The 26,517-nt window shown below is 61.9% G+C and overlaps 3 protein-coding genes across 3 annotated transcripts; 2 read left to right on the top strand and 1 right to left on the bottom strand.

The window, feature by feature from the left end:
- The first annotated feature begins 260 nt into the window (after positions 1–260).
- Positions 261–8,068, top strand: LOC137460925 (uncharacterized). Its single transcript, XM_068170950.1, has 6 exons — positions 261–497; positions 814–902; positions 1,389–1,625; positions 2,657–2,749; positions 4,211–5,580; positions 6,597–8,068. The coding sequence occupies exons 1-6, from the start codon at positions 261–263 to the stop codon at positions 6,956–6,958; spliced, it is 2,388 nt and encodes a 795-aa protein (XP_068027051.1). The 3' UTR covers positions 6,959–8,068.
- Positions 8,031–24,255, bottom strand: IMPDH1 (inosine monophosphate dehydrogenase 1). The gene is given in 16 exon segments (XM_068169587.1): positions 8,031–8,154; positions 10,708–10,730; positions 10,732–10,792; positions 10,908–11,051; positions 11,657–11,801; positions 12,893–13,036; positions 13,678–13,773; positions 14,444–14,534; positions 15,148–15,347; positions 15,614–15,701; positions 16,575–16,781; positions 18,002–18,076; positions 18,603–18,704; positions 19,450–19,498; positions 19,714–19,812; positions 24,122–24,255. Coding segments are annotated over 16 exon segments (1,626 nt in total). The 5' UTR covers positions 24,202–24,255; the 3' UTR covers positions 8,031–8,132.
- Positions 9,307–10,423, top strand: LOC137457865 (uncharacterized; the record flags this gene model as incomplete). Its single annotated transcript, XM_068169607.1, has 1 exon — positions 9,307–10,423. A coding segment is annotated over one exon (954 nt), but the record flags the coding sequence as incomplete, so codon positions are not given.
- Positions 24,256–26,517: the final 2,262 nt, after the last annotated feature.

The raw sequence follows: 26,517 nt of genomic DNA, 5'->3' as shown, positions 1-26,517 counted from the left end.
CTGTGCCACCTCTGTGCTACCACCGTGCAGGTGACACACTCCATGTGTCATCTAGGTGCCACTAACTTCATGTGCCACTTCATGTGTGCCACCACCTGTGCCACTTCACATGCCACCCCCATGCCACTTCATATGCCCCCACATGTGGCACTCCATGTGCCACCCCCATGCCACTTCACATGCCACCCCCCATGCCACTTCATATGCCCCCACATGTGGCACTCCATATGCCACCCCCATCCCACTTCACATGCCCCCACATGTGGCACTCCATGTGCCACCCCCTGTGCCACTCCATGTGTCGTCTAGGTGCCACTAACTTCACGTGCCACTGCATGTGCCACTTCATATGCCCCCACATGTGTCACTTCATGTGCCACCACCTATGCCACTTCATGTGTGTCTCCAGCAGTGCCACCACACGAGCCACCATGTGCCACTGCATGTGCCACCGCTGTGCCACTTCCTGTGCCCCCACGTGTGCCGCTGCACATGGCGTGGGTAGGGGCAGAGCCACCGAGGGGAGGAAGGTGACAAAGACACTGGGGGGGTGTGTGTGGCAGTGGCACTGGAGCGGGGGTGGGGCGTGCCAGCCCTTGGATGCCCCCGCGGGCGGGTGGCAGCAGGAACTGGGTCATGGCACGCTCGAGTGAGCTGGCGCCACAGGGTGACACTTCGGGAGGTGCCAGCCCTGGGGGGGTGTGACACCGGCTGGGGACAAGGGCTGCAGGTGCCACCAAGCGGTGCCACCGTGTAGGTCACCACGTGTGCCACCTCTGTGCCACCACCTCTGCCACTCCGTGTGCCATCTAGGTGCCACTCGCTTCGCATGCCACCTCTGTGCCACTCTGTGTCACTGTGCCACACGTGCTGGTGTACCAGTGCCAGCGGCAGGTGGCATTGTAGGGGACATTGGGGGGCTATAGGGTAGCTGGAGGGGGCAGTGGGAAGGCAGAGGGGTGGCAGTGGGCGCCCATGAGGGGTGCCGTGGGTGGCAGTGGGTGCCCATGAAGGTGCTGTAGGTGGCAGCGGGTGAGAGTGGGTGGAAGGTAGAGGGGTGGCAGTGGGTGCCCGTGGGGGGTGCCGTGGGTGGCAGTGGGTGAGAGTTGGCCGCAGTGGGTGCCTACGGGGGTGCCCTGGGGTGCAGTGGGTGGCCGTGAAGGTGCCATAGGTGACAGTAGGTGAGAGCGGGTGGCAGCGGAGGGGCAGTGGGTGCCCATTGGGGTGCCCTGGGGTGCGGTGGGTGGCCGTGAAGGTGCCATAGGTAGCAGCGGGTGTCCATGAAGGTGCCGTGGGTGTCCGTGGGTGCCGGTTAAGTGCGGCGGACGGCAGCAGGTGCCCGCGGGTGCCAGTGGGTGGCAGTAGGTGCCCGTGGGTGTTGCCGGCAGTGGCGGTGGCACGGTGCCAGGGCGTTGTGTAATGGAGTTTTGTAACTGTTGCCGGGGCCGAGTCCGCCTGGCACCCACCGGACACGGCACCCACGGACACCCACCCGGCGGCACCCGGCACCCAGCACCATCCGGCACCCACTGCCACCCACTGCCACCCAGCACCCACCACAGCCTGGCATCCAGCAGGACCCGGCACCCAGCACCTGGCAACCAGCGGCCCCCGGGCACCCACCGGTACCCACCGGCACCCACCGGCACCCTGGCACCCATCCTGACACCCACCCCAGCACCTATCCTGGCACCCTGACACCCACCCCAGCACCCACCCACCCCAACCCCCCCCCCAGCACCTACTAGCACCACCCCAGCACCCACCCTCCCCAAAACCCCCCTGGCACCCACCCCAGCAAGCTGGCACCCATCCTGACACCCACCCCAGCACCCACCCTGGCACCCTGACACCCCCTCCCAGCACACACCCACCCCAAAATCTCCCTGGCACCCACCCTAGCACCCACCCACCCCCAAACCCCCCTGGCACTCACTGGCACAATACCTAATACCCCTTGACACCCAGCCCAGTACCCCCCAGCACTTACCACTGCCAAACAGTACTACCAGTACCCACCAGTGGCACCCCAGCACCCCAACACCTATCCCAGTACCCCAATATCCCTCCCAGTACCCCCCAGCACCAACCAGTTCCCACCCAGCACCCCAACACCTGTCCCAGTACCAACCAGTACCCCCCAGTACCAACCAGTACCCAGCCCAGTACCCCCAGTACCAACCAGTACCCACCCAGCACCCCAACACCTGTCCCAGTACCCCCCAGTACCCAGCCCAGTACCCCCCAGTACCAACCAGTACCCACCCAGCACCCCAACACCTGTCCCAGTACCCAGCCCAGTACCCCCCAGTACCAACCAGTACCCAGCCCAGCACCCCAACACCTATCCCAGTACCAACCAGTACCCACCCAGCACCCCAACACCTGTCCCAGTACTAACCAGTACCCAGCCCAGTACCCCCCAGTACCCAGCCCAGTACCCCAACACCTATCCCAGTACCAACCAGTACCCACCCAGCACCCCAACACCTGTCCCAGTACTAACCAGTACCCAGCCCAGTACCCCCCAGTACCCACCCAGCACCCCAACACCTATCCCAGTACCAACCAGTACCCAGCCCAGTACCCCCCAGTACCAACCAGTACCCACCCAGCACCCCAACACCTATCCCAGTACCAACCAGTACCCCCCCAGTTCTCTCCCAGTGCCCCCAATGGTGCCGGACACCCCCCTGGACTGGGACCCCCTGATGGATCCGGACCCCCTGCTGCTGCTCCCCGCCTCGGGGTGAGCACTGGGATCCCCCCCCACCAACTGGAGGGGACTGAGGCACATTTAGGGGGCCCCCCATATTTTGGGGGGGGTGGTCCCATACTTGGCAGGGGGGAGTTTGACCCCTATTGGGAGTGCCCCATATTGGAGAAGGGTCCCACATTGCGGGGGGAGGTCCCCATATTTAGGGGTTCCCCCATATTCATGGGAGATCCCCACATTCAGGAGAGGGCCATATTTTGGGGGTGTCCCACATTTAGGGAGGGTCCCCCATGATTTGGGGGGATCCCCATATTTAAAGGGGGGGTTCCCCATATTTGGGAGGGTGCCATTGGCAGCCAGTCACTGCTGGTGTCCCCCAGGGGCCAGCGCTGGCCCCATCCTGTTCAGTATCTTCATTGATGATCTGGATGAGGGCATTGAGTCCATCATCAGTAAATTTGCAGATGACACCAAGCTGGGGGCAGGAGTTGATCTGCTGGAGGGTAGAGAGGCTCTGCAGAGAGACCTGGACAGGCTGGACAGATGGGCAGAGTCCAAGGGCAGGAGATTGAACACATCCAAGTGCCGGGTTCTGCACATTGGCCACAACAACCCCATGCAGAGCTACAGGCTGGGGGCAGAGTGGCTGAGAGCAGCCAGGCAGAGAGGGACCTGGGGGTGCTGGTTGATGGCAGGCTGAACATGAGCCTGCAGTGTGCCCAGGCAGCCAAGAGGGCCAATGGCATCCTGGCCTGCATCAGGAACAGTGTGGCCAGCAGGAGCAGGGAGGTCATTCTGCCCCTGTACACTGCACTGGTTAGGCCACACCTCGAGTCCTGTGTCCAGTTCTGGGCCCCTCAGTTTAGGAAGGATGTTGACTTGCTGGAACGAGTCCAGAGAAGAGTAACGAAGTTGGTGAGGGGTTTGGAACACAGCCCTGTGAGGAGAGACTGAGGGAGCTGGGGCTGCTTAGCCTGGAGAGGAGGAGACTCAGGGGTGACCTTATTGCTGCCTACAGCTACCTGAAGGGAGGTTGTAGACAGGCAGAGGTTGGTCTCTTCTCCCAGGCAGCAGGCTGGATATTAGGAAGAAGTTCTTCCCAGAGAGAGTGATTGGCCATTGGAATGTGCTGCCCAGGGAGGTGGTGGAGTCACCATCCCTGGAGGTGTTTAGGAAGAGACTTGATGGGTGCTTGGTGCCATGGGTTAGTCGGTTGGGTGGTGTTGGATGATAGGTTGGACTCGATGATCTCAAAGGTCTTTTCCAACCTGGTCCATTCCATTCCATTCCATATTTTGGGGGGTCCCACATTTGGGGAGGGTCCCCTGTATTTTGGGGGGGGTTGCCCTCTCTTGGGGGGGGTCCCCATATTTAGGGGGGATCCCACATTTAGGGAAGGTCTCCCATATTTTGGGGGGGTTGACCACTATCTGGGGGCCCCCCCATGTTTTGGGGGGGTGTGGCTCATCCCCCCCATTCTCTGTCTCCCCGCAGGCAGGAGGGCAGGGAGCAGGACACTGTGCCCCCCGTGCAGGTGATGCCGCTGGGGGGCTCCATGCATCTCTACCGGATTTTGGGGGACCCCCCCTCGGGACCCCACCCACCCGGACCCAGGCTCCTTCTGGTGCTGCTGCCCTGGCTGGGGGCACAGCCAGGGCAACTCTGGCCGTACCTGAGGTGGTACCTCGGGCACGGCTTGGATGTTCTGGTGGTGCCCACCAAGGCCTGGCATTTCCTGAGGCCCCAAAGGGGACAGAGGTTGGCACGCAGCTTGCTGAGGGCCTTGGAGGATGGGGAGGGGGAAACTGGGGGGACTGGGGATGGTGATGGTGGCACTGGCCTGGCTGGTGGGCACAGTGGTGGTGGTGGTGGCGGCATTGGCCATGCTGGTGGCAGCAACGGCAATGGTGGCACTGGCCTGGCTGGTGGGCACAGTGGTGATAATGGCACTCATGGTGGTGGTGGTGGCATTGGCCATGCTGGTGGCAGCAACAGCAATGGTGGCACTGGCCTGGCTGGTGGGCACAGTGGTGATAATGGCACTCATGGTGGTGGTGGTGGCATTGGCCATGCTGGTGGCAGCAATGGCAGTGGTGGCACTGGTCTGGCTGGTGGGCACAGTGGTGATGGTGGTGGTGGTGGCATTGGCCATGCTGGTGGCAGTGGTCATGGTGGTGGCAGCAATGGCAATGGTGGCACTGGTCTGGCTGGTGGGCACAGTGGTGATGGTGGTGGTGGCGGCATTGGCCATGCTGGTGGCAGCAACAGCAATGGTGGCACTGGCCTGGCTGGTGGGCACAGTGGTGATAATGGCACTCATGGTGGTGGTGGCGGCATTGGCCATGCTGGTGGCAGCAATGGCAATGGTGGCACTGGCCCGGCTGGTGGGCACAGTGGTGGTAGTGAAGGTGGCATTCATGGTGGTGGGGATGCTGGCAGTGGTGGCACTGGTCCTGCTGGCGGCAGCAATGGTGATGGTGGCACTGGTGGCACTGATCACCCTGGTGGTGGCACTCATGGTGTTGGCAATGATGGTAGTGGTGGCACTGGTCCTGCTGGTGCCCATGGTGGTGGAGGTGCTGACACTGGTTTCGCTGGTGCCAGTGGTGCTGGTGGTGCTGCTGGTGGCACTGGCATCAGCACTGTTTGTCTGGACACCGGTGCCAGCCCTGGTGCAGCTGGTGCCAGTGCCTTGGCCGGGCGCCCGTTACTGGTCCATGCCATCTCGGCAGGTGCCTACACCTTTGCCCAGCTCCTGCTGCTCCTCAGGCAGCATCCTGGACAGTGCCAACGCCTGGCACCACGCTTCCGGGGCATCGTCTACGACAGCCTGGTCACCGGTGACTTTGCGGACATGGCACGAGGTGAGTGTGCCAGGCAGCTGGCGCAGAGCGTGGCACAGGAGGGGGCAGGGCGATGCCCGTTGGTGGGGTCAGCCATGGTGGGTGCCAATCCATTGCTGGTGCCACCTCTCATGGGGTGAGAGCCATCACGAGGTGCCACCCATCATCAGTACCACCCACGGTGGGGTGCCAAACATCAAGGGGTACCACCTGGCACTGGGTGATGCCCATCACTGGTGCCACCCATTGTTGGTGCCAGCTGTGGTGGGGTGATGCCCTTCACTGGGTGATGCCCATTGTGGCATGATACCCATTATGGGGTGCCAACTAGCCATTGCTAGGTGCCACCCAACACAGTGTGCCAATCGTGGCAAAGTGGCACCCATCACAATGTGCCACTCACTCTGGAATACCATCTATTGTAGGTGCCACCTATCATGGGGTGATGCCCATCACGAGGTGCCAACAATTCATGGGGCACCCACTATCAGAGGGGCCACCCATTGTGGAGTGCCCATCCATCAGGGCTGCCAACCATGGCCAGGTGGCACCCATCATGATTTCACACCTGTTGGCAGTGCCACCCACGGCAGGGTGATGCCCAGCACTGCTGTCACCCACTGGCAGCGCTGCCCACGGCAGGGTGATGCCCAGCACTGCTGTCACCCACTGGCAGCGCCGCCCACGGCAGGGTGATGCCCAGCACTGCTGTCACCCACTGGCAGCGCCGCCCACGGCAGGGTGATGCCCAGCACTGCTGTCACCCACTGGCAGCGCCACCCACGGCAGGGTGATGCCCAGCACTGCTGTCACCCACTGTCAGCGCCACTCACGGCAGGGTGATGCCCAGCACTGCTGTCACCCACTGGCAGTGCCACCCACGGCAGGGTGATGCCCAGCACTGCTGTCACCCACTGGCAGTGCCACCCACGGCAGGGTGATGCCCACCACGGGTCGCTGCCTGTTGCGTGGTGCCAAGTCTCCGAAGTGCCCCCCACCCCCGGTGCCACCCACCCCTTTCCTCTCTCTCCCCACAGGCCTTGCCAACGCGGTGCCCTCCTCCGCCCTTCGCCCCATCGTCCGCGCCAGTGCCCACTTCTACCTGTGGGCGCTGGGCTGCTGCGTGGGCCGGGAGCTGGCACAGGCGCGGGCAGCCTTCGCCAACACCCCGCTGCGGTGCCCCCTCCTCCTCTTCTACAGCCTGGACGATGAGCTGAGCCAGGCACCCACCCTGCGGGCACTGCTGGCCGGCTGGCGAGCCCTGGGTATCCGCGCCCACGCCGTGGGCTGGCAACATTCGCGCCATGCTGCCCACCTCCGCTGGCACCCCCAGGAGTACCGCCGGGCACTGCTGGCCTTCCTGAAGCTGACTGAAGGGGCACCTCGGGCCAGGCTGTAGATGGGCACCCACCATGGCACGGCTAGGGTGGATGGAGAGCGGTATGAGCAGTGTTAGGGGGTGCCAATGGTGTGCCAGGGCATGGCTGTGGGGTGAAACGCTGTGCCAAGGTGGGTAAAGGTTGTGCCAAGGGGGTGCCAGGCTGTGCCAGGGCATGGCTGTGGGGTGAAACGCTGTGCCAAGGTGGGTAAAGGTTGTGCCAAGGGGGTGCCAGGCTGTGCCCAGTGTGCCAGGGTATGCCAAACATGCATCAGGCTAAGCCCATGGGGTGCCAGGGCATGGCTGGAGGGTGAAAGGCTGGACCAAGTGTATGCCCATGGGGTGTAAACCTCTGCCATGGGGTGTCAGGGCATGCTAAAGGTATGCCAGGCTGTGCCCATCATGTGCCAGGGGATGGCTGTGGAGTGAAAAGCTGTGCCAAGCTGGGTAAAGGCAGGCACATGGTGTGCCAGGGTGGGTAAAGACATCTCCATGACGTGAGATGCCAACCTGTGCCAACCCATTCTGAGTGTGCCAACCCATTCCTGGTGCACCAACCTGTAAACAGTGTGCCAACCTGTGCCACACTGTGCCAACTCATTCCCAGTGGGTCACCCCATACTGTGCCAGCCTGTGCCCCCACAGTGCCCCCCATTCATGCCAGTCACAGGCAAGCTGATGCTCCAGCACTTTATTGATCCCTGCTTCCAGTTTGGTGCCAATCCTGGTGCCCACTTCCCTTTTTGGGAGGGAACACAAGGGCTGGTATGTGTGTGTTGGGGAGGGGACCCCCAGGATGCCCCCCAGGGTGCCACCCAACTACATTCTTCCCCCTACAGCACCCTGGGCATCCCCCAGGCACCCTTTTCTGGGGGGGGGAGGGTGAGGTGTCCCCAGCACCATGGCGAGGGGATGCCAATATTGAGGGGGTGCCAAGGTGCGTGTAAGGGTCCCCAGCACCACAGTTGAGGGGGTGCCAATCTAAGGGGTGGCCCTGGCACCATGGGTGGGGTGGTACCAATGCATGGAGGGGGAAGGGGCCCAGAACCAAAATTTGAGTGGGGGAGTGGGCTGGCGGGGTCGGGGGGGGCAGCCCATAGTGCAATGCCAGCCTGGGTGCCAACCTGGCACCTACCGCCGTCGGGAGGGTCCGGGGGGGTCCTGCCGGGTGGGGGTGGCACTGCGGGCACCCTCCTCAGTACAGCCGCTTCTCGTATCTGAGAGGGGAGAGAAAACACAGTGGGGGGGGGGTGTCACTTTGAGGGCACCTCCCCTGGCAACCCTGGCATCCCCCTACCTGCTGGCACTGGGCACCACGTCAGATCCTGGCTGGAATTTGGGCAAAGGAGTGGGGGGATTTAAGAGGTGCCATGCCCCCCTCAACTTGAACAGCCTGGCACTCCCCCACCCCCACCCCACACTGGCACCCCCCCCTCCAAAGCCTTGCCATCACCACCCCCACCCCCACCACTTCCTTGGGTGGGCACAGGGTGGGCACAAGTTGGTACTTACATGGCAGCACTGTAAAGCTACGGAGGAGGCACGGGCAGGAGAGAGAGAGAAGGGACATGGTCACCCTGGCACCTTGGCATCACCAGCAACCCCCCCACTGAATAACAGCTCCCCTGACACCAGCACTGGCACCATGATCTGACCAAGCTGCCTGGCACTGGTACCATGATCCTGATGGACGCTGGCGACGGCAGCCCCTGGCACTGGCACCATATGGCGTTGGCACCATGGTCTGACCAAGCTGCCTAGCACAGGCACCATGATCCTGAGGGTATTGGCACAAACACTGTACTCAGTGAAGCATCCTGGCACTGGCACCATGATCCAGATGGACACTGCCACCAGCACCATGATCTGATCAAGCTGCCTGGCACCAGCAACCCAACCCAACCCTGGCACTGGACTCTAGATGAGCCATTTGGCACTGGCACTACCTGGCACAGGCATTTCAACCACCCATAGCTAACTAACCAGAGCAAAACCAGAACCTCAACCAACCAGCATCTCACCAGCCAACCACAGCCAACCAGCACCTTAAGGAACCAACCAGAGCCAGCCAGCATCTCAACCAACCAACCAAAGCCATTCAGCATTTCAACCAACCATGGCCAACCAGCACCTCAGCCAACCAACCACAGCAAAACCAGAACCTCAACCACCCAACCAACTACAGCCAAGCAGCACCTCAACCAGCCAGCCAATCACAGCCAAACACCATCCCCCATCTGAACCAACCAATCACAGACAACCAACGCCTCAAGCAACCCATCAACCAGCCATAGCCAAACACTAGCTCATCACAGCCAATCACCATCTCAACCAACCTATCACAGACAACAAGTACCTCAACCAGCTGACCAACCACAGCCCATAAACATCCTGGCCAGCTGACCAGCATCTTGACCAGCCAATCACAGCCAACCAGCACCTCAGCCAGCCAACCACAACCAACCACCACCTCAAAGCCAGCCCCTCACAAAGCGGCACCACAATCAACCAACCACAGCCAACCACCACCAGAATCAACCAACAGCTCAGCCAACCAATCACAACTGAGCAGCATCCCAACCAACCACAGCCAACCACCACCAGAATCAACCAACAGCTCAGCCAACCAATCACAACTGAGCAGCATCCCAACCAACCACAGCCAACCACCACCAGAATCAACCAACAGCTCAGCCAACCAATCACAACTGAGCAGCATCCCAGCCAACCACAGCCGGCATCTCCAGCAGCCAACCAACCACAGCCAACCACCACCAGAATCAACCAACAGCTCAGCCAACCAATCACAACTGAGCAGCATCCCAGCCAACCACAGCCGGCATCTCCAGCAGCCAACCAACCACAGCCAACCACCACCAGAATCAACCAACAGCTCAGCCAACCAATCGCAACTGAGCAGCATCCCAGCCAACCACAGCCGGCATCTCCAGCAGCCAACCAACCACAGCCAACCACCACCAGAATCAACCAACAGCTCAGCCAACCAATCACAACTGAGCAGCATCCCAGCCAACCACAGCCGGCATCTCCAGCAGCCAACCAACCACAGCCAACCACCACCAGAATCAACCAACAGCTCAGCCAACCAATCGCAACTGAGCAGCATCCCAGCCAACCACAGCCGGCATCTCCAGCAGCCAACCACCACCAGAATCAACCAACAGCTCAGCCAACCAATCACAACTGAGCAGCATCCCAACCAACCACAGCCGGCATCTCCAGCAGCCAACCAACCACAGCCAGCCGCCACCTCGGGACCAACCAACCAGTACCTCAACCCGTCAACCAATCACAGCCGATGACCTCTTCAGTCAACCAAACCAGCAGCCCCATTGGTTGGCCAAGCCGAGCCCACCCCACAGCGGGCCAATCAGCACCCAGCCAATCAGCTCTCCTGGATACAGCAAGCCCCACCCCCTTGTACAAGGCCCCCTCCCCAGGGCTGAATTAAAGGAGTTGCTGCTCCCAGTTTGCACCAGTTTGGTACTGGGAGTGCCCCAAGCCTGGCACTGGGGTAACTGGGAGTGCCCCCCACAAACTGGCACTGGGGTAATTGGTTTGCCCCCTCCCCCCCCCCCCCAGACTGGCACCAGGCTGCGTGTGCCCTCCCGCAATGCTGGCGGGTTGGGGGGTGGGTGGGGGGAGCACATGCTACAGACCCCATATCTGACGTGGTGCCCCCCAGCAGCTCGTCACAGCCCTTCCCTTACCCTGCCAGTCCCCTGCCAGTACCACCCCCTGCCACTTACGAGTGGAGGCCATGGACCCCCCCCCTCGATCTGTGCTGCCATCGTCCTCTTCTCGAACTTCAGCTCCCCTGAGTACATCATGGACCTGTTTGGGGATACCAGTTTGGTACACAACAACATTTTGTGGACCCCCCCCCTCCCCCTTCCCACCCCCCCTCAAGGTCCCCTCCTCGCCCCCCCCCCCCCCAGCCCAGAGTCACCTCAGGACCGAGAGGCTCCTGGCACCGATGTCCTGGCAGCCGTGCTGGATGCCAGCGATCAGGTAGGGAACGAACTTATGGATGGAACCTTTGTCCTGGATGGAGCCTGACACCCCCTGGGCCACCTTCACCTTGTCACCTTCACTGGTGGGGGGCAACACAGAAAATCAGCCCTCCCCCCCCAGACCACCCAGACCCCACAGAAAGATCCCAGAGGCACCCAGAACCTCCCCAAGACTCCTCCTAGGGATGGCTTTATGGCTGAAAACCTCACCCAGGATGGGTCCCACCACCCCCTGAGCCACCTTCACCTTGTCACCTTAACTCGGGGGAGGGGGGCACAATGTCGTTGGGAGGGTGTAGGATATTGGGGAGCACCCCTCCCCAGCCCCTGAAACCCCACCCCAAGAAGCCCTCCAGTGATGACTTTCTGGCTGAACCCCTTGTCCTGCATGGCTCCCACCACCCCTTGAGCGCCCTGCACTTTGCCACCTTGACTTGGGGGGGGCATACACTAACATTAGAGGGGGACATCAATATTGGGGACCCCCCAAATCCCCTCTTAGAGCCACCCAGAAGGCCTCTTGGTGATGGATTGATGGCTGAACCCCTTGTCCTGCATGGCTCCCGCTACCCCTCGAGCCCCCTTCACTTTGTCACCTTGACTTGGGGGGGACACACAATGGCACTAGGGGCCTGGGGGGGTGGTTAAAAACTTGGGGGTCCCCCGGGCTCCCCCAAAGTGGTACCTGAAGTAACGTTTTTGGCTGCTGCTGCTTTTCTCCATGGCGTCCAGGGAGCCCATACCTCGGTACTGCTTGAGCCGAACCCCCTCCGAGAAGAAAAACTCCCCAGGGGCTTCCGTGGTGGCAGCCAGCAGCGACCCCATCATCACTGGGGGGGGCACAGAAATTAGGGGGGACACCCCCACACCCCGTGGTTGGCATCAGTCAGCATCAATGGGTACAAGGGAGAGCCCACAGAGGCAGCCACGAGGGCATCAGGGTGGAGAAAGAGGAAGTGGGGGTTGCAGGGCACCCCCTGAAAGTGGGGGTAGGGGGATGGGGGGGGAACAATGACGAGACCCTCCCCGCCCCCAGGGTGGGCACAGGGAGGTGGGGGGCATAGGACACCCCTGAAGTTTGCAGCAGTATGGGGACAGAGAGGGGACCCCAGCAGGGTGGGTACAGGGAGGTGGTGGCCATGGGGGACACTCCCAAAACTGGGGGGACAACCAGGAGCCCCACCCTCGAAGTGGGCATCAGAGTGGCAGCAGTGTGGGGGTACAGATAGGTGAGACCCTAAGGACAGACACCAGGGTGGCAGCAGCGGGGGTACAGATGGATGACACCCTAAGGATGGGCATCAGGGTAGGTACAGGAAGATGATGGTCTCAAGACTCCCCAGGGTGGGCATCAGTTGGTGACAGAATGGGCACCACTATGGGTGCCAAGCATGCCAGGATGGTCAGCTCCATGGCCGCCAAGTGGTGCCAGGGTGGTCACCTTTACGGGTGCTGCTTGGTGTCAGGGGACAGTGTGGGTGCCAGGTTGGTGACAGAAGGGGCACTGCTATGAGTGCCAAGTGTGCCAGGATGGTCAGCTCCATGGCTGCCAAGTGGTGCCAGGGTGGTCACCTTTATGGGTGCTGCTTGGTGTCAGGGGGCAGCATGGGTGCCAGGTTGGTGACAGAAGGGGCACCACTATGGGTGCCAAGCGTGCTAGGGTGGTCAGCTCCATGGCTGCCAAGTGTGCCAGGATGGTCAGCTCCATGGCTGCCAGGAGGTGCCAGGATGGCAGCCACGAGGGTGACCAAGTGGTGCCAGGGTGGTCATCACTACAGGTGCAGGTTGGTGCCGGGCTGCCACCGGCGACAGTGCCAAGTTGCAGCCAGCTGGGTGCCTACCAGGCGATGCCAGCTCTGCCACCTCCGTGGGTGCCACCCACAGGTCCTGGGTGCCCCCTGGACACCCACCCCACACTTACCAGTGGACGCCCCCAGGGCCAGGGCCTTCACCACGTGCCCCACGGTGCGGATGCCGCCGTCGGCAATGACTGGCACCCCGAAGCGCCTGGCGTACTCTGCCACCTTGTAGACAGCCGTGCCCTGCGGCCTCCCACAGGCCATCACTGAGGGGACACCGCTGTCACCACCCCTGCTGCCAGCCCCAGCGCCTGGCACCCCCCAGGAGTCACCCCGGAGGGGGGCAGGGGGGCACGCTGGGGACAGCCAGGGGCCCTGGGCCCCAAAAGCCACCTCGGGGGGAACGTGCTGGGGACACTGCGGGGGACACTGAGGGGCAGGGAAGGGACACAGGAGGACGTGGAGGGGACACTGAGGACACACAGCTCCTCTGTAGCCCCCCTAGAGGGGACACAGAGCACTGGGGACACTGGGGGACATCAGTGGCACACACAGAGGGGACACTGAAGGGACAGCCCTGCAGGCACCTCAGGGGGGACACAGAGCACTGGGGGGGACAGGGGACACATTGGGACACAGAAGCAACAAAGAGGTGGCACAGGAGGACATGGAGGGGACACTGAGGGGACAATGTACCCCTGAAAGCCACCTCAGAGGGGACACAGAGCACTGGGTTCACCCAAGGGGACACACTGGGAAGGGGGCACTCACCCTGCTGGGTGGCACAGATGGCACCACAGCCCTATGCCCACTCACCTTGTGTCCCCACCACCCCAAAACCCTTGCCAGTTGGGAGCCAGTGGTGGGGTTAGGGGACACTGGGTGGCACTGGGGAGGTGGAACCTACCCTCCTGGGTGATGCAGATGGAACCACAGCCCATGCCCACCCTCAGGGCATCCACCCCAGCATCAATCAAGTTCTTGGCCTGGGCAGCAGTGACAACTGGGAAGGGGTTGGTGGCATCCATTAGGTTCCAGTGCCTCTCCAGTTCCCCCTCTATGCCCCCCCAGTAGCCCCAGTTCCCTCCCAGTCCTTCCCCTACAGTAACCCCAGTGCCCTTCCAGTGCCCCCCAGTCCCTGCCTGTGCACCCCAGTTCCCCACTTCCCCCCATTGTCCCCATTTCTTTCTCACCCCCTCCAAATCCCTCTCAGTGTCCCCTTTGTGCCCTCCCAGTGCCCTGTGTCCTCCCAGGGTCCCAATTTCCTTCCCAATGCCCTCTGCTCTCCTCCCATTCCCCCTTTATGCCCTCCCACTCCCCTTCTAGTGCCCCCCCATACTCCAGTTCTCTCCCAGCCCCCCCAATATTTATTTCCTAGTGCCCCTTTCATGCCCTCCCAGTGCCTTCCAGAGTGCCCCAGTTCCCTCCCAGTGCCCTCCAATTCCCCCCCACGCCCTCATTTCCTTCCCAGTGCCTTCCAGTTCACTTCCAGTGCCCTCCAGCACCCTCCCATCCTCCCTCTATGCCCTCCCAGTAACCCACAGTTCACCAGCTCCTTCCCATTTCCCTCCCAATCCTCCCCATGACTCCCTCCCAGTAACCCCCAGCTCCCCACTTCCCTCCCAGCCCTCCCCAGGATGCCCTCCCAGCGCCTCCCAGCGCTCCCAGCTCACCATTGCCGCCGATGACCTGCAGCTCTGGGTACTTGTGCTTGATGTACTGGATCATGCTGATCTGGTAGATGGAGTTCCCCTGAGATGAGTCCTGGGAGGGGCACGGGGGGGGCACGTGATGGGGGGGCACAGGGCAGGCATGGGAGGGCACTGGGAGACAATTAGGGGGCACTGAGAGGGCACAAAAAGGCACTGGGAGGGAATGGGAGGGCACTGGGAGTGAGCTGGGGGCACGGGGAGGGCACAAAGGGGCACTGGGAGGGCACGGGAGGGCACTGGGAGGGCACGGGAGGGCACTGGGAGACAATTAGGGGGCACTGAGAGGTCACAAAAAGGCACTGGGAGGGAATGGGGGGGGCACTGAAAGAGAACTAGGGGGCACTGAAAGAGAACTAGGAGCATAGGGAGGACAAAGAGGGGCACTGGTAGGCATTAAGGTGGAAATGGAAGGGCACTGGGAGAGCACTAGGGGCATTGGGAGAGCACAGAGGGGCACTGGGGAGGTTACTGGGTGGGTACTGGGGGATATGGGATGGCATAAAGGGAGCTCTGGGGGACACTGCGAGGGAAGGGAAGGGCACCGCGGGGAGGGCACTGGGAAAGCCGAGGGGGGCCTGCCGAGCGTCTGCCGAGCGCCGGCACCGCCGCCGGGAGGGCGCTGCCCCGCCGTGCCGGTGCCGGTGCCGGTGCCTCCCGGTACGCACCAGCACCACGAGGTCGACGCTGGCCTGCACCAGCAGGTCCAGGCGGTATTTGTCGTCCTCCCGGGTGCCGATGGCCGCCCCGCAGAGCAGCTGCTTGCGGCCGTCCTTGGAGGCCAGGGGGTGCTCCCGGTTCTTCTTCAGGTCCGTGCGGGCGATGATGGCCACCAGCTCGTCGCTGGAGTTGACGATCGGCAGCTTGCCTGCGGCGGGGGACAGCCGCGGGGGCAGGGAGTCAGGACGGGGCGCGGGGGGGTGTCGAGGGGCGAAGAGGTTGAGGGATGGAGACCAGCGAGGGGTGGGGACCGTCGAGGGGTGGGGGTCAACGAGGGATGGGGATGAGGGGAGGTGGGACGTGGCCCTTGGAGGATGGAGGTGATGTGGAGTAGACCCCAGTGATGAGGTGACACCCCAAGGGGTGAGGTAACACAGAGGTGACCCCGAGGTGATGGCAAGAGTCTCCCTGTACCCTTCTTGCTGCGCTGCAGGATCTCATTGGCCTCCTTCAGGGTGATGCCAGCAGGTGCCACCACCAGGTCATTGCGTTTGGTCATCACCTGAGGGGGGGATCATTGTCACTGGGGACCCCAATCCCACCTCATCCCATCCCAGTGTCCCACCTCATTCCATGCCATCCCTGCACTCTCTCCCAGTCCACCCCGATCCCATCCCTCTCATCCCACCTCCTCTCCATCCAATTCCTGTCCAACATCTCACTCTCTTCTCCCATCCCTGTCCCACATCCCCATCCAACATCCCAATCCTGTATCCTACCCCACGGCACCCATTCACTCCCACCCCATCCCACCCTCTTCTCCCATCCCTACCCCACATCTATCCCATCCCACCTCATCCCATTCCCATCTGTCCTGTCCTACCACATGCCACCTTATTCCCATTGCACCCCACCCTATCCCGCCCCATTTCTATCCACCCCATCCCACTCCACCCATCCCATTCCTATGCATCCCACCCCATCCCATCCTCATCCATCCCACCCCACCCATTCCATCTCATTCCCATCCATCCTACCCCATGCATCCCATTCCTACAATCCCATCCCCATCCACCCCATCCCACCCCCACTCCCATTCATCTCACCCCATTCCCATCCACCCCACCCTATCCCACCTCCATCCCACCTCATCCCCATCCATCCTACCCCATCCCACCCCGTTCCTAGGGTCTCATCTCCATCTATCCAATCCCCCCCTCCATCCCATCCCCATCCACCCCCCCCATCCCACCCCCACCTCACTCCCTCCATCCTATTCCTATGGTCCCTTGCCCATCCATCCCATCCCCCTCCCTCTATCCCATCCCCATCCACCCCACCTATCCCATTCCTACAATCCCATCCCCATCCACCCCACTCCCACCCCATCCCCATCCCTTCCCCTCCAGCTTCCCTTCCCATGGCCTCTGCTCACCTCTCCCAGCCTCATCCCATGGTCCCTCTCTCCCAGGAAGTCGATGTCCCGGGAGGTCACCATCCCTTCCAGTTTGCTTCCCAGCCTGCCGGTCTGTGTCACCGGGATGCCGGAGAATCCGTGCCTGGCTTTCGCCTCCCACACGTCCCCCACTGTCTGTGTGGGGCTCAGCACCACCGGGTCAGTGATGAAGCCCTGCTCGAATTTCTTGGGGGACACACACCCCAAAAAGTCAGTTATTAAGGGGGAGGGCACCCCCAAAGCCTCCCTTCTTTTAGGTGCCCCCCCCCCCCATTCCTATCATCCCATCCCTATTCATCCCATTCCCATCCATCCTACCCCATCCATCCTACTCACCCCCCATTCCTATCATCCCATCCCTATTCATCCCATTCCCATCCCTCCCACTCCATTCCCATCCACCCCACCCCATCCATCCTACCCATGGGATAGGGAGGGGTGGGAATGAGATGGGGTGGATGGGATGGATGGGGTAAGATGGATAGGAATGGATGGGTTGGGATGGGGATGGGATCATAGGAATGGGATGGATGGGATGGGGTAAGATGGATAAGGATGGATGGGTTGGGATGGATGGAATCATAGGAATGGGATGGATGGGGTGGGATGGGGTAAGATGGATAGGGATGGATGGGAGTGGGATGGGATGGGGTGGATGGGGATGGGATCATAGGAATGGGATGGATGGGATGGGGTAAGATGGATAGGGATGGGTGGGAGTGGGATGGGATCATAGGAATGGGATGGATGGGGTAAGATGGATAGGGATGGGTGGGAGTGGGATGGGATCATAGAAATGGGATGGATGGGGTAAGATGGATAGGGATGGATGGGTTGGGATGGGGTAGGGTGGATGGAGATGGGATCATAGGAATGGGATGGATGGGGTGGGATTGGGTAAGATGGATAGGGATGGCTGGGTTGGGATGGGGTGGATGGGGATGGGATCATAGGAATGGGATGGATGGGGGTGGAATGGGGTAAGATGGATAGGGATGGGTGGGAGTGGGATGGGATGGGGTGGATGGGGATGGGATCATAGGATGGGTGGGGGGCCCCTAAAAGAAGGGAGGTTTTGGGGGTGACCCCCAACGAAATTTGGGTGGGGAGCACCTAAAACAAGGGAGGTTTGGGGTGTGGGGGGAGGGCACCCAACAAAGGCAGGTTTGGGATGGGGGGCACCCAGAGAAAGAGGGTTGGGGGAGGCACCCCAAAAAATTGGAGGTGCCACTTTCTTTGGGGTGCCACTTCACTCCCAAAAAGCTGTTTTTCTGTTGTCCCCTCCACCCTGCTCCAGTAACCTCCCAGGACCTCCCAGCACCCCCCTACCACCCCATTCCCCAACACCCCCCAAGGCCTCTGATCTCTCCCCCATGACCCCTCCCAGTACATCCCAGTGCCCCTACCTTGACCTTCCGCACCTCGTTGGCCTGGAATTCAGGGGTGCAGTTGTGGTGGATGATGCCAATGCCTCCCATCAGCTGGGGGGGGGGGCACAAAAAGCAGAGGAGGTGGGGGTCAAAGGAGCATCCCCAAAAAGGGGGTGCCCCCCTTCCCCCAAATGACACTGGGGTGGGAAACCAGAATTCCCACTTTAGACTGGTTTTAGGGAACCAGAATTCCCACTTCAAACCGGGGTGGGCAGCCAGGCCCTGCACCAACCAGTTCTGCACCCTGGACACCCCCCTTCTAGGTAGGCACCCCCCCAAAATATGACTGGAGAGGGCACCCAGGATTCCCACTTCAGACTGGAACAGACTGGGCACCCCAAGAACCCCCAGCTGCTGGTGCCCCCCAACCCCTCTTGGGTTCCCCTTAGCCCCTCTGCTTCCTCCCCTTTACTCCTCCCAGTACATCCCAGTGCCTCCCCATTTCCCTTAACTCTCTTCTTACCACCCCACTCCCCACCCTTCCCCAACAGCCCCCAAGCCCTTTGGGTGCCCCTTAGCCCCTCTGCTCCCCCTCCACTGCTCCTGCCAGTGGCTCCCAGCACACCCCAGTGCTCACCGCCATGGCGATGGCCATCTCGGCCTCCGTGACCGTGTCCATGGGGGAGGAGATCAGGGGGGTCTTGAGGGTGATCTTTCTGGTCAGGGCTGAGGTCAGGTCCTGGGGTGGAGGGGACAGGGATGTCACCAAGCAGAGGGTGACAACATGGGGGTCTCACCCTGGGGGTAGGGGGAACAGAGGTGGCACCCTGGGGGGTGACTAGGATGGCACCTCAGGGACAATGACATGGGGGTGTCACCCCTGGGGGGGATATGGGGACACCATCCATGGGGGCACATGAGGATGTCACCCTGAGTGGGGGTAGAAATGTCACCCCAGGGGACACACATGAAGATGTCACCCCTGGGTGTGGGGGGGTTCCACACAAAGATGTCACCCTGGAGGGCTGGACAGATGTCTTGGGGACATCACCTGAGGGACATACAAGGATGCCACCTCGGGAGGGGGGGACATTATCCATGGAGGGGCACAGGGATGTCACCCTTGAGGGGGGATCACAGGGGTGTCACCCTGGGCACAGGACATGGGGATGTCACCCCAGGGAGGGACAGGGGGATGTGATCCAAGGCAGGGGGGTCACAGGGATATCACCCTGGGGGCCACGGGGACACTACCTAGGGTTGGGGGAGGGCACAGAGATGTCACCCTGGGGGACTTTAACATGGGGATGTCACTGTGGGGTAGGGGGGACACAGGGGTGGCACCCTGAGGGACAATGTGGGCACAGGGATGTCCCCCTGGAGCAGGGCCATGGGGACATCACTCTAGGGGGGAGGCCACAGGGATGTCACCCCGGGGGGAGGTGTTCCAGACATGTCACCCCAGGGCAGGTCCCAGGACTCACCACCTCATCTGCTGTGAAGTCAATGAAGCCAGGGAGGATGAGGAAGTCACTGTGGGGTGGGGGAGGACACAGAGAGACATTAAGGGGGGGGGTCCCTAATGTGATTTCCCCCCCCCTGGAATTAACCTCTCAGCTCCCCCAAAACCTCCCCCAGCCTTATACCGGGGGCAGGCAGACATCCTAGTGGTGCCAGCTGGGCTGGGGATGACTCAAAGTTGGGGGGGGTCAAATGTATTTTAGGGAAGGGGGGGGGTCCCTACTTACTTGTAGGTGAGACCCTCGGAGGTGGCAAAGAGCTGCTGGGCTGTCAGCCCATCCTCGGGCACGTACCCAGTGCCACCACTGATCAGGTAGTCTGCCATACTGGGAGACAAGGGCAAGGTAACTGGGAACTGCCCCCCACCCCCCAAGACAAAGACACCCCCCCAAAACCCTAAGAACACCCCCCCCTAAACCTCCTTCCCAGTACCGCTGGCACTAGGACCCAGCCAGCTCTGGGGCATCACCTTGGACCCCCAGTAACCCCCCCACTGGCACCAGCAACCTCCCTCCATCACCCTCCATCAGCACTTTGACCACCCCCCTACATGACCAACCTCCCCGCCCCCCCAAACCCCCTCCTCCCAGTAGAAAGACCCTCACCCACAGTGGGAGCCAACCTGGCACTGGGACAGGGGGTGGCACTAGGACCCAACGGGCACCAGCACCACTCCCTCCACCAGCAACCTCCCTCCATCAGCACTTTGATCACCCCCCTACAAGACCAGACCAACACCCCCCCCCAAACCCCCTCCTCCCAGTAGAGACACCCTCACCCACAGTGGGAGCCAACCTGGCACTGGGACAGGGGGTGGCACTAGGACCCAACGGGCACCAGCACCACTCCCTCCACCAGCAACCCCACCAGTGCCACTGGAATGCCCCGGTACCGGGACCCCCACCCCCACCGGGAGCACCCTGGCAGCAGGACCCCCACCAGCACCAGTACCCCCCCCTGCCCCCATGCCACCGGGACTCCCTCTACCAGTGCCGGGACCTCTCCTGGCCCGGGGACGAGGCACCAGTAACCCACTCTGGACGCCCCCCACAGGCACTGGTAAGCCCCCAGCTCCTACTGGAGCCCCCCACCCGCACCAGTAACCCCCCTCCCCCTACTGCCACTGGGACTCCCCCACCAGTCCCTGGACCACCACCAGCAACCCTGCCAGGCGCCAGTAAGTCTCTCCTGAACCCCTTACCCGCACCAGCAACCCCCAACACTGGGACCCCCCTTGGCACCAGGGACCCCCCTGGACCCTCCACACCAGTACCAGGATCCACTCAACTCACCCTGGCTCCGGGACCAGCAACAGTGACCCCCCCGCCACGACACCAGTGACCCCGCCTGAATCCCCTGCCGGCACCAGTAACCCCCCCACAGGCACCAGTAACCCGCACCCCCGGCACCAGTAGCTTGCCCTCTACACCAGTAACCCACCCAGACTCCCCCACGGACACCAGTAACCCCCTCCCCAGCACCAGGAAGTCATGTCTGTACCACTGGGACACCCCTCGGCACTGGGACCACCACCAGTAACCCCCCCGAACCTCCCCACAGGCACCGGTAAGCCCCCCAGTTCCACTGGGACTCCTCCCTTCCTCCCCCAGCGCCAGAATCCCCCCACCAGCGCCGGGACCTCACCCTGGCACCGGGACCAGCACCAGCAACCCGCCGCCGACACCAGTAACCTTCCCTGGACCCCCTCACTGGCACCAGCAACCCCCCCATCAGCACCAGTAACTTCCCCTCTACACCAGTGACACTCACTCGACCCCCCCCCATCAGCACCAGTAGCGCCCCCCCCACCCGCATTGGGACCACTACCAGCACCAGTAACCCACTCTAGACCCCTCCACTGGCACCAGTAACTCCCCCCCCCCCGGCACTGGGACTATTACCAGCACCAGTAACCCCCCCTGGACCCCTCCATTGGCACCAGTAACTCCCCCCCCCCGGCACTGGGACCACTATCAGCACCAGTAACCCCCCCTGGACCCCTCCATTGGCACCAGTAACACCCCACCCCACCCCCGCCTCTAGTAACCCGTCCCGTACCTCCCCCCCCGCCCCCATCTCCCCACCTGCACTGGCCGGGCTGTTACTGGGAGCGACTCCCGTTACTGGGAGCCTCCCAGTTTGGGGGATGGGGGCGGGGATGGGGGAGGGTGTCCGGGATGGAGGGGGCTGTCCCCTTCCCGGTGTCCCAGTCCCAGCAGTGGGGGGTGGCGGTGTCCCCAGGGCGGGGGTCCCAGCGCGTTGCGGTGCCCGCAGCAGCCCCAGCGCAGGGCGTGGCACTGGGCTGGCACTGGGCTGGCACTGGGCGGTACTGGGGCGGTCCCGGGAGGGGGGGGAAAATTGCTGTTTCCTGGCTCGGGATTGGTCACTGCAGCTTTCCCCCCCCCTCCTCCTCCCAGTAAGCCCCAGTGCCTCCCAGTCACCTCTCCCAGCGCCGTCCAGTAGCATCTCCCAGAGAGCCTCCTCGCAGCCCCACTAGCCGCCCAGCGCCAGGGCCCAGTAAGCCTATCCCCCCCCAGTCCTGTAGCGTGATGTCCCACACCCCCCAGCAGCCTCCCAGCAGCCCCCCAGCAACCTTCCGCTGCTGCCCTTGCAGTACCCAGCGCCCCCCCCCCCCCGCCCCGCAACCCCCAGTATCCCCCAGTATACTCCCAGCACCGCCCCAATGCTGCCTTCCCAGTACCCAGCGCCTCCCCTCCGCCCTCCCTCCATCCCCCCGTAGCGCCCGGAGCCCCCCAGCGGTGCTCCTCCGCCTCCACTACCCGCCCCGGCAGCCTCCCAGTGCCCCCAGCGCCCTCCCACTAACTCCCGGTCCGTTACCTGGGCTCCCCCTCGCCCATGGCGCCGGTGAGGGGCGGGCACGGGGCGGGCACGGGGAGGTGCTGGGGCTTCACTGGGAGGTGCTGGGGCTCCCTGGGAGCCCTGCCCCTGGGCGTACCGTGTGCGCGAACCAGCGCTCCCAGTACAAACCAGTGCGTACCAGCGCTTTCCCACACACCCCAGCACACAGCACTGCTCCCCAGGACACACCAGTGCTCCCAGTACAAACCAGTGAGTACCAGCGCTTCCTCCCACACCCCAGCACACAGCACTGCTCCCCAGGACACACCAGCGCTCCCAGTACAAACCAGTGAGTACCAGCGCTTTCCCACACCCCAGCACACAGCGCTGCTCCCAGTGCACACCAGCGCTCCCAGTACAAACCAGTGAGTACCAGCGCTTCCCCCCACACCCCAGCACACAGCACTGCTCCCCAGGACACACCAGTGCTCCCAGTGCTCCCCCCACACCCCAGCATACAGCACTGCTCCCCAGGACACACCAGTGCTCCCAGTGCTCCCCCACACCCAGCACTGCTCCCCAGTGCAAACTAGTGCAAAACACTGTTCCCTAGTACAACCCAGGGCTCTCCAGTACGAACCAGTGCACACCAGTGCTCCCCAGTGTTCCCCAGCACCCCCCAGTGCACATCAGTGCTCCCCAGCACACCCCACTACAACTCAGTGCACACCAGTACAACCCAGTGCCCCCAGTGTCCCTTCCCATGGGTGCCCCTGAGCCCCTCCCTCCCAGACCAGGTCATACTGGGATGAGTTTGTGCTTCGCTAATGAAGCCCCGTGGGACACAGGCAGCAAAACAACCACTGCTCCCACTATGCACCAGTACAAACCTGTGCTCCCAGTACACCCCAGTGCACCCCAGTGCTCCCAGCACACCCCAGTACACATCAGCACTGCCAGTCCACACCAGTACACCCCACTACACAGCCTGCAGCCAGCACATCCCACTGCACCCAGTCCCCCCCAGTTCATCCCAGTAAACCCAGCAGAGTGCCGCAGCAGCACTGGGATTAGCAATAATCCAGCAGGGTCAGGGCCGGGCCACACGTGGCACAGTTCCCCCCTCCACACCCCCCTTAGTCCCAGGTCCCCTTCCAATCCCAGTTCTCCCCCATCCCAGTTCCCCACTATCCCAGTTTCCCCACTCCCAGTTACCCCACATCATCCCATTTCCCCATCCCAGTTCTCTCCAATCCCAGTCACCCCCAACCCCAGTCACCCCTCTCCATCCCAGTTCCTCCCTATCCCCATTAGTACCAACCCCATCCCAGTTCCCCCATTTATCCCAGTTCCCCCCACCCCAGTTCTCCTCTGAATGCCAGTTACCCCCCTCCCAGTTACCTCTCTCCATCCCCGTTCCTCCCCACTCCATCCCAGCTCCCCCCACTCATCCCAGTTCTCCCCACTCTATCCCAGCTCCTCCCCCACCATCCCAGTTCTCCCCAGTCCCATTTCCCCATCCCATTTCCCCACTCCTTCCCAGTTCCTCCCCCACTCCATCCCAGTTCTCCCCAGTCCCAGTTTCCCCATCCCATTTCCCCACTCCTTCCCAGTTCCCCCACTCCATCCCAATTCCTCCCCCACCATCCCAGTTGCCCTCCATCCCAGTTTCCCCCCCCATCATTCTTCACCCCTCTCCATCCCAACTACTTCCCCCCCCCCCCCCCCCCCCATTTCCCAGTTCCTTTCACCCATCCTGTTCCTCCCCCCCCAGTCCGTTACCCCTCCTCCATCCCAGTCCATCCCAGTCCCTCCCCCCCCAGCCCTCCCGGTTACCTTCCCTGCCGTCCGCCGTAGCGCTGCGATTCATGCCCCGGCCCGGGGGGGGACACCCCAAACCCTGTCGGGGGGGACATCGGGGGGGGTCTCCATGGGGAGAATCCCACCCAGTTAATTTGGGGGGGGGGAGGGGGAGGGGTACCTCAGTTAATTGTCGGGGTGCTCCCAGCTAATGGGGGTGGGGGTGGGGGATGGCTTTTTGGTGGCTTCTGTGGCTTCTTCAACGGCTTGTTTTAAAGGGGGGGGGGGGAGGGGGGAGGAGGGGGCTAGGAAATGGAGAGGGTGTGTGTGGGACTGGGAGGGACTGGGATGAACTGGGAGGGTTGTGTGTGTATGTGTCCCCCCCCCTCTCTCTGCAAGGGCCTTTCTCAGCCATGGCAGCTGCTGGGGATTAAATGGGGATTAATGGGGGCTGCACGGCTATTTATGGGGGGGGTGGATAAAGCGGGGGGGGGGGGGGGGCTGAAATGGCGAGAAAATGAAGGGTTAAAAAATGAGAGGATGGGGGAATGGGAGGGAAAAGGGGGGGGTAAAAAAATTGGGGAGGTAAAAAAAGGGGAGGGGGAACGAGGGGGAATATAGGGTAAAAAGGGGGGGATAAAAAATGGGGGGGTGAAAAATTGGGGAGGAAAAATGGGGGGTAAAAAATGAGGGGGTAAAAATGGGGGAGAAAATGGGGGGAGAAAATGGGGGGGTAAAAAATGAGGGGTAAAAAATGGGGGAGGAAATGGGGGGAATGGGAAGGAAATGGGGGTGGGAATGTGGGGGGGAAATGTGGAGGGGAAATGTGGAGCAAATCGGGGGGGAATGGGAGTGGGAAGTGGGGAGGAAATGGGGGGGAAGTGAGGGGGAAAATGGGGGAGAAATAGGGGGAAATGGGGGAAATGGAAGGGAATTGGGGGGATTAAAAATTGGAGGGGCTAAAAGTATTGAGGGAGTAAAAAAATGCGGGGTAAAAAACTTGGGAGGTAAAAAATAGGGGGGAATGGGAGGTAAAAAATAGGGGGCAAAATAAGGGGGGTAAAAAACACGGGGGGGTAAAAAACTGGGGGGGAATGGGAGGTAAAAAATGGGGAAGCAAAAAAGGGGGATAAAAAACTTGGGGGGTAAAAAATAGGAGGGAATGGGAGGTAAAAAAATGGGGGGGCAAAATAAGGGGGGTAAAAAACTTGGGGGGTAAAAAATAGGAGGGAATGGGAGGTAAAAAATGGGGGGCAAAATAAGGGGGGTAAAAAACACGGGGGGATAAAAAACTGGGGGGTGTAAAAAGAGGGGGGAGAAGTCTGGGGAAAATGGGGGGGAGAGGGATAAAAAAGGGGGGGCAAACGAGGGAGTAAAAATGAGGGGTGTAAAATAAAACAGGGGGAGGAAAATGTGGGGGTGAAATAAGGGGGTAAAAAGGGAGGGGCTAAAAAGTGGGGAGGGCAATAGGGGAGTAAAAATGGGGGGGTTAAAAATGAAGGGGGGAGGGGGTAAATGGTCAGGGGTGAAGCTCTCCCAGTGTTCCCAGTCTAACCCAGTGCAGCCTAGTGGAGCCCAATGGTACCAGCCTAAGCAGTGGGCATCCAGTGCCCACCCGTGCTCCCTTTCCACTCCACTCCACACCAGGGCCCCCCAGTGCTCCCACTACACACCAGTGTACCCCCAGAGCATCCCAGCCTCCCCAGTACACACCAGCACAACCCAGTGTACCCCCAGTACACCCCAATGCTCCCAGTACACACCAGTGACCCCCAGAACACCCCAGCACACCCCAGCACACCCCAGTACCCTGGGTGCTGGCAGTGGCTGAGGCAGGGATTAGTGACAGGGACACAGAAGCTGCTTAAGCCCAGGGGGCACCCAGGGACATGGGGAGGGCACCCAAGGGTGACACATTGGCACTCCCATGGCACCCCCATGGCATCCAAGGGCACCTGCATGACACCCAGAGAACACCAGCGTGGCACCCAGGGCACCTGAGAGATCCCCAGGCACCCAGGGGCACCCCCATGGCAACCAAAGAACCCCAAAGCGGCAACCAAGGGACCGCCATGGCACCCAGGGGACCCCCATGTAGCACCCAGGGCACCCCTTTGGCACCCAAAGGACCCCAATGTAGCATCCAGGACCAAAAGTTGCAACCAGGGCACTCTCGTAGCACCCAAGGGACCCCCATGGCTTCCAGGGGCACCCCCATGGCAACCAGAGAACCCCAAAGTGGCACCCAGGGCACGCGCACGGCGCCCCGGGGACGCTGGAAGTGCACTGAGCAGGCACTGGGAGGCACTGGGTGGGCACTGGGAGGCAGGGGGGCAGGCCCTGAGGCGGTACTGGGAGGCACTGGGAAGCAGTGAGGTGGCAGCGGGAAGGCACTGGGGGAGCACTGGGTGCCCTCCCAGCGCATCCCAGTC

Source organism: Melanerpes formicivorus, unplaced genomic scaffold (assembly GCF_026170545.1).
Source record: "Melanerpes formicivorus ecotype bairdi unplaced genomic scaffold, bMelFor1.0.p_v2 SCAF_3, whole genome shotgun sequence".
Classification (NCBI taxonomy): domain Eukaryota; kingdom Metazoa; phylum Chordata; class Aves; order Piciformes; family Picidae; genus Melanerpes; species Melanerpes formicivorus.
Note: the sequence above shows the minus strand (reverse complement) of the source record. Positions and strands in the feature narration are given on the sequence as shown.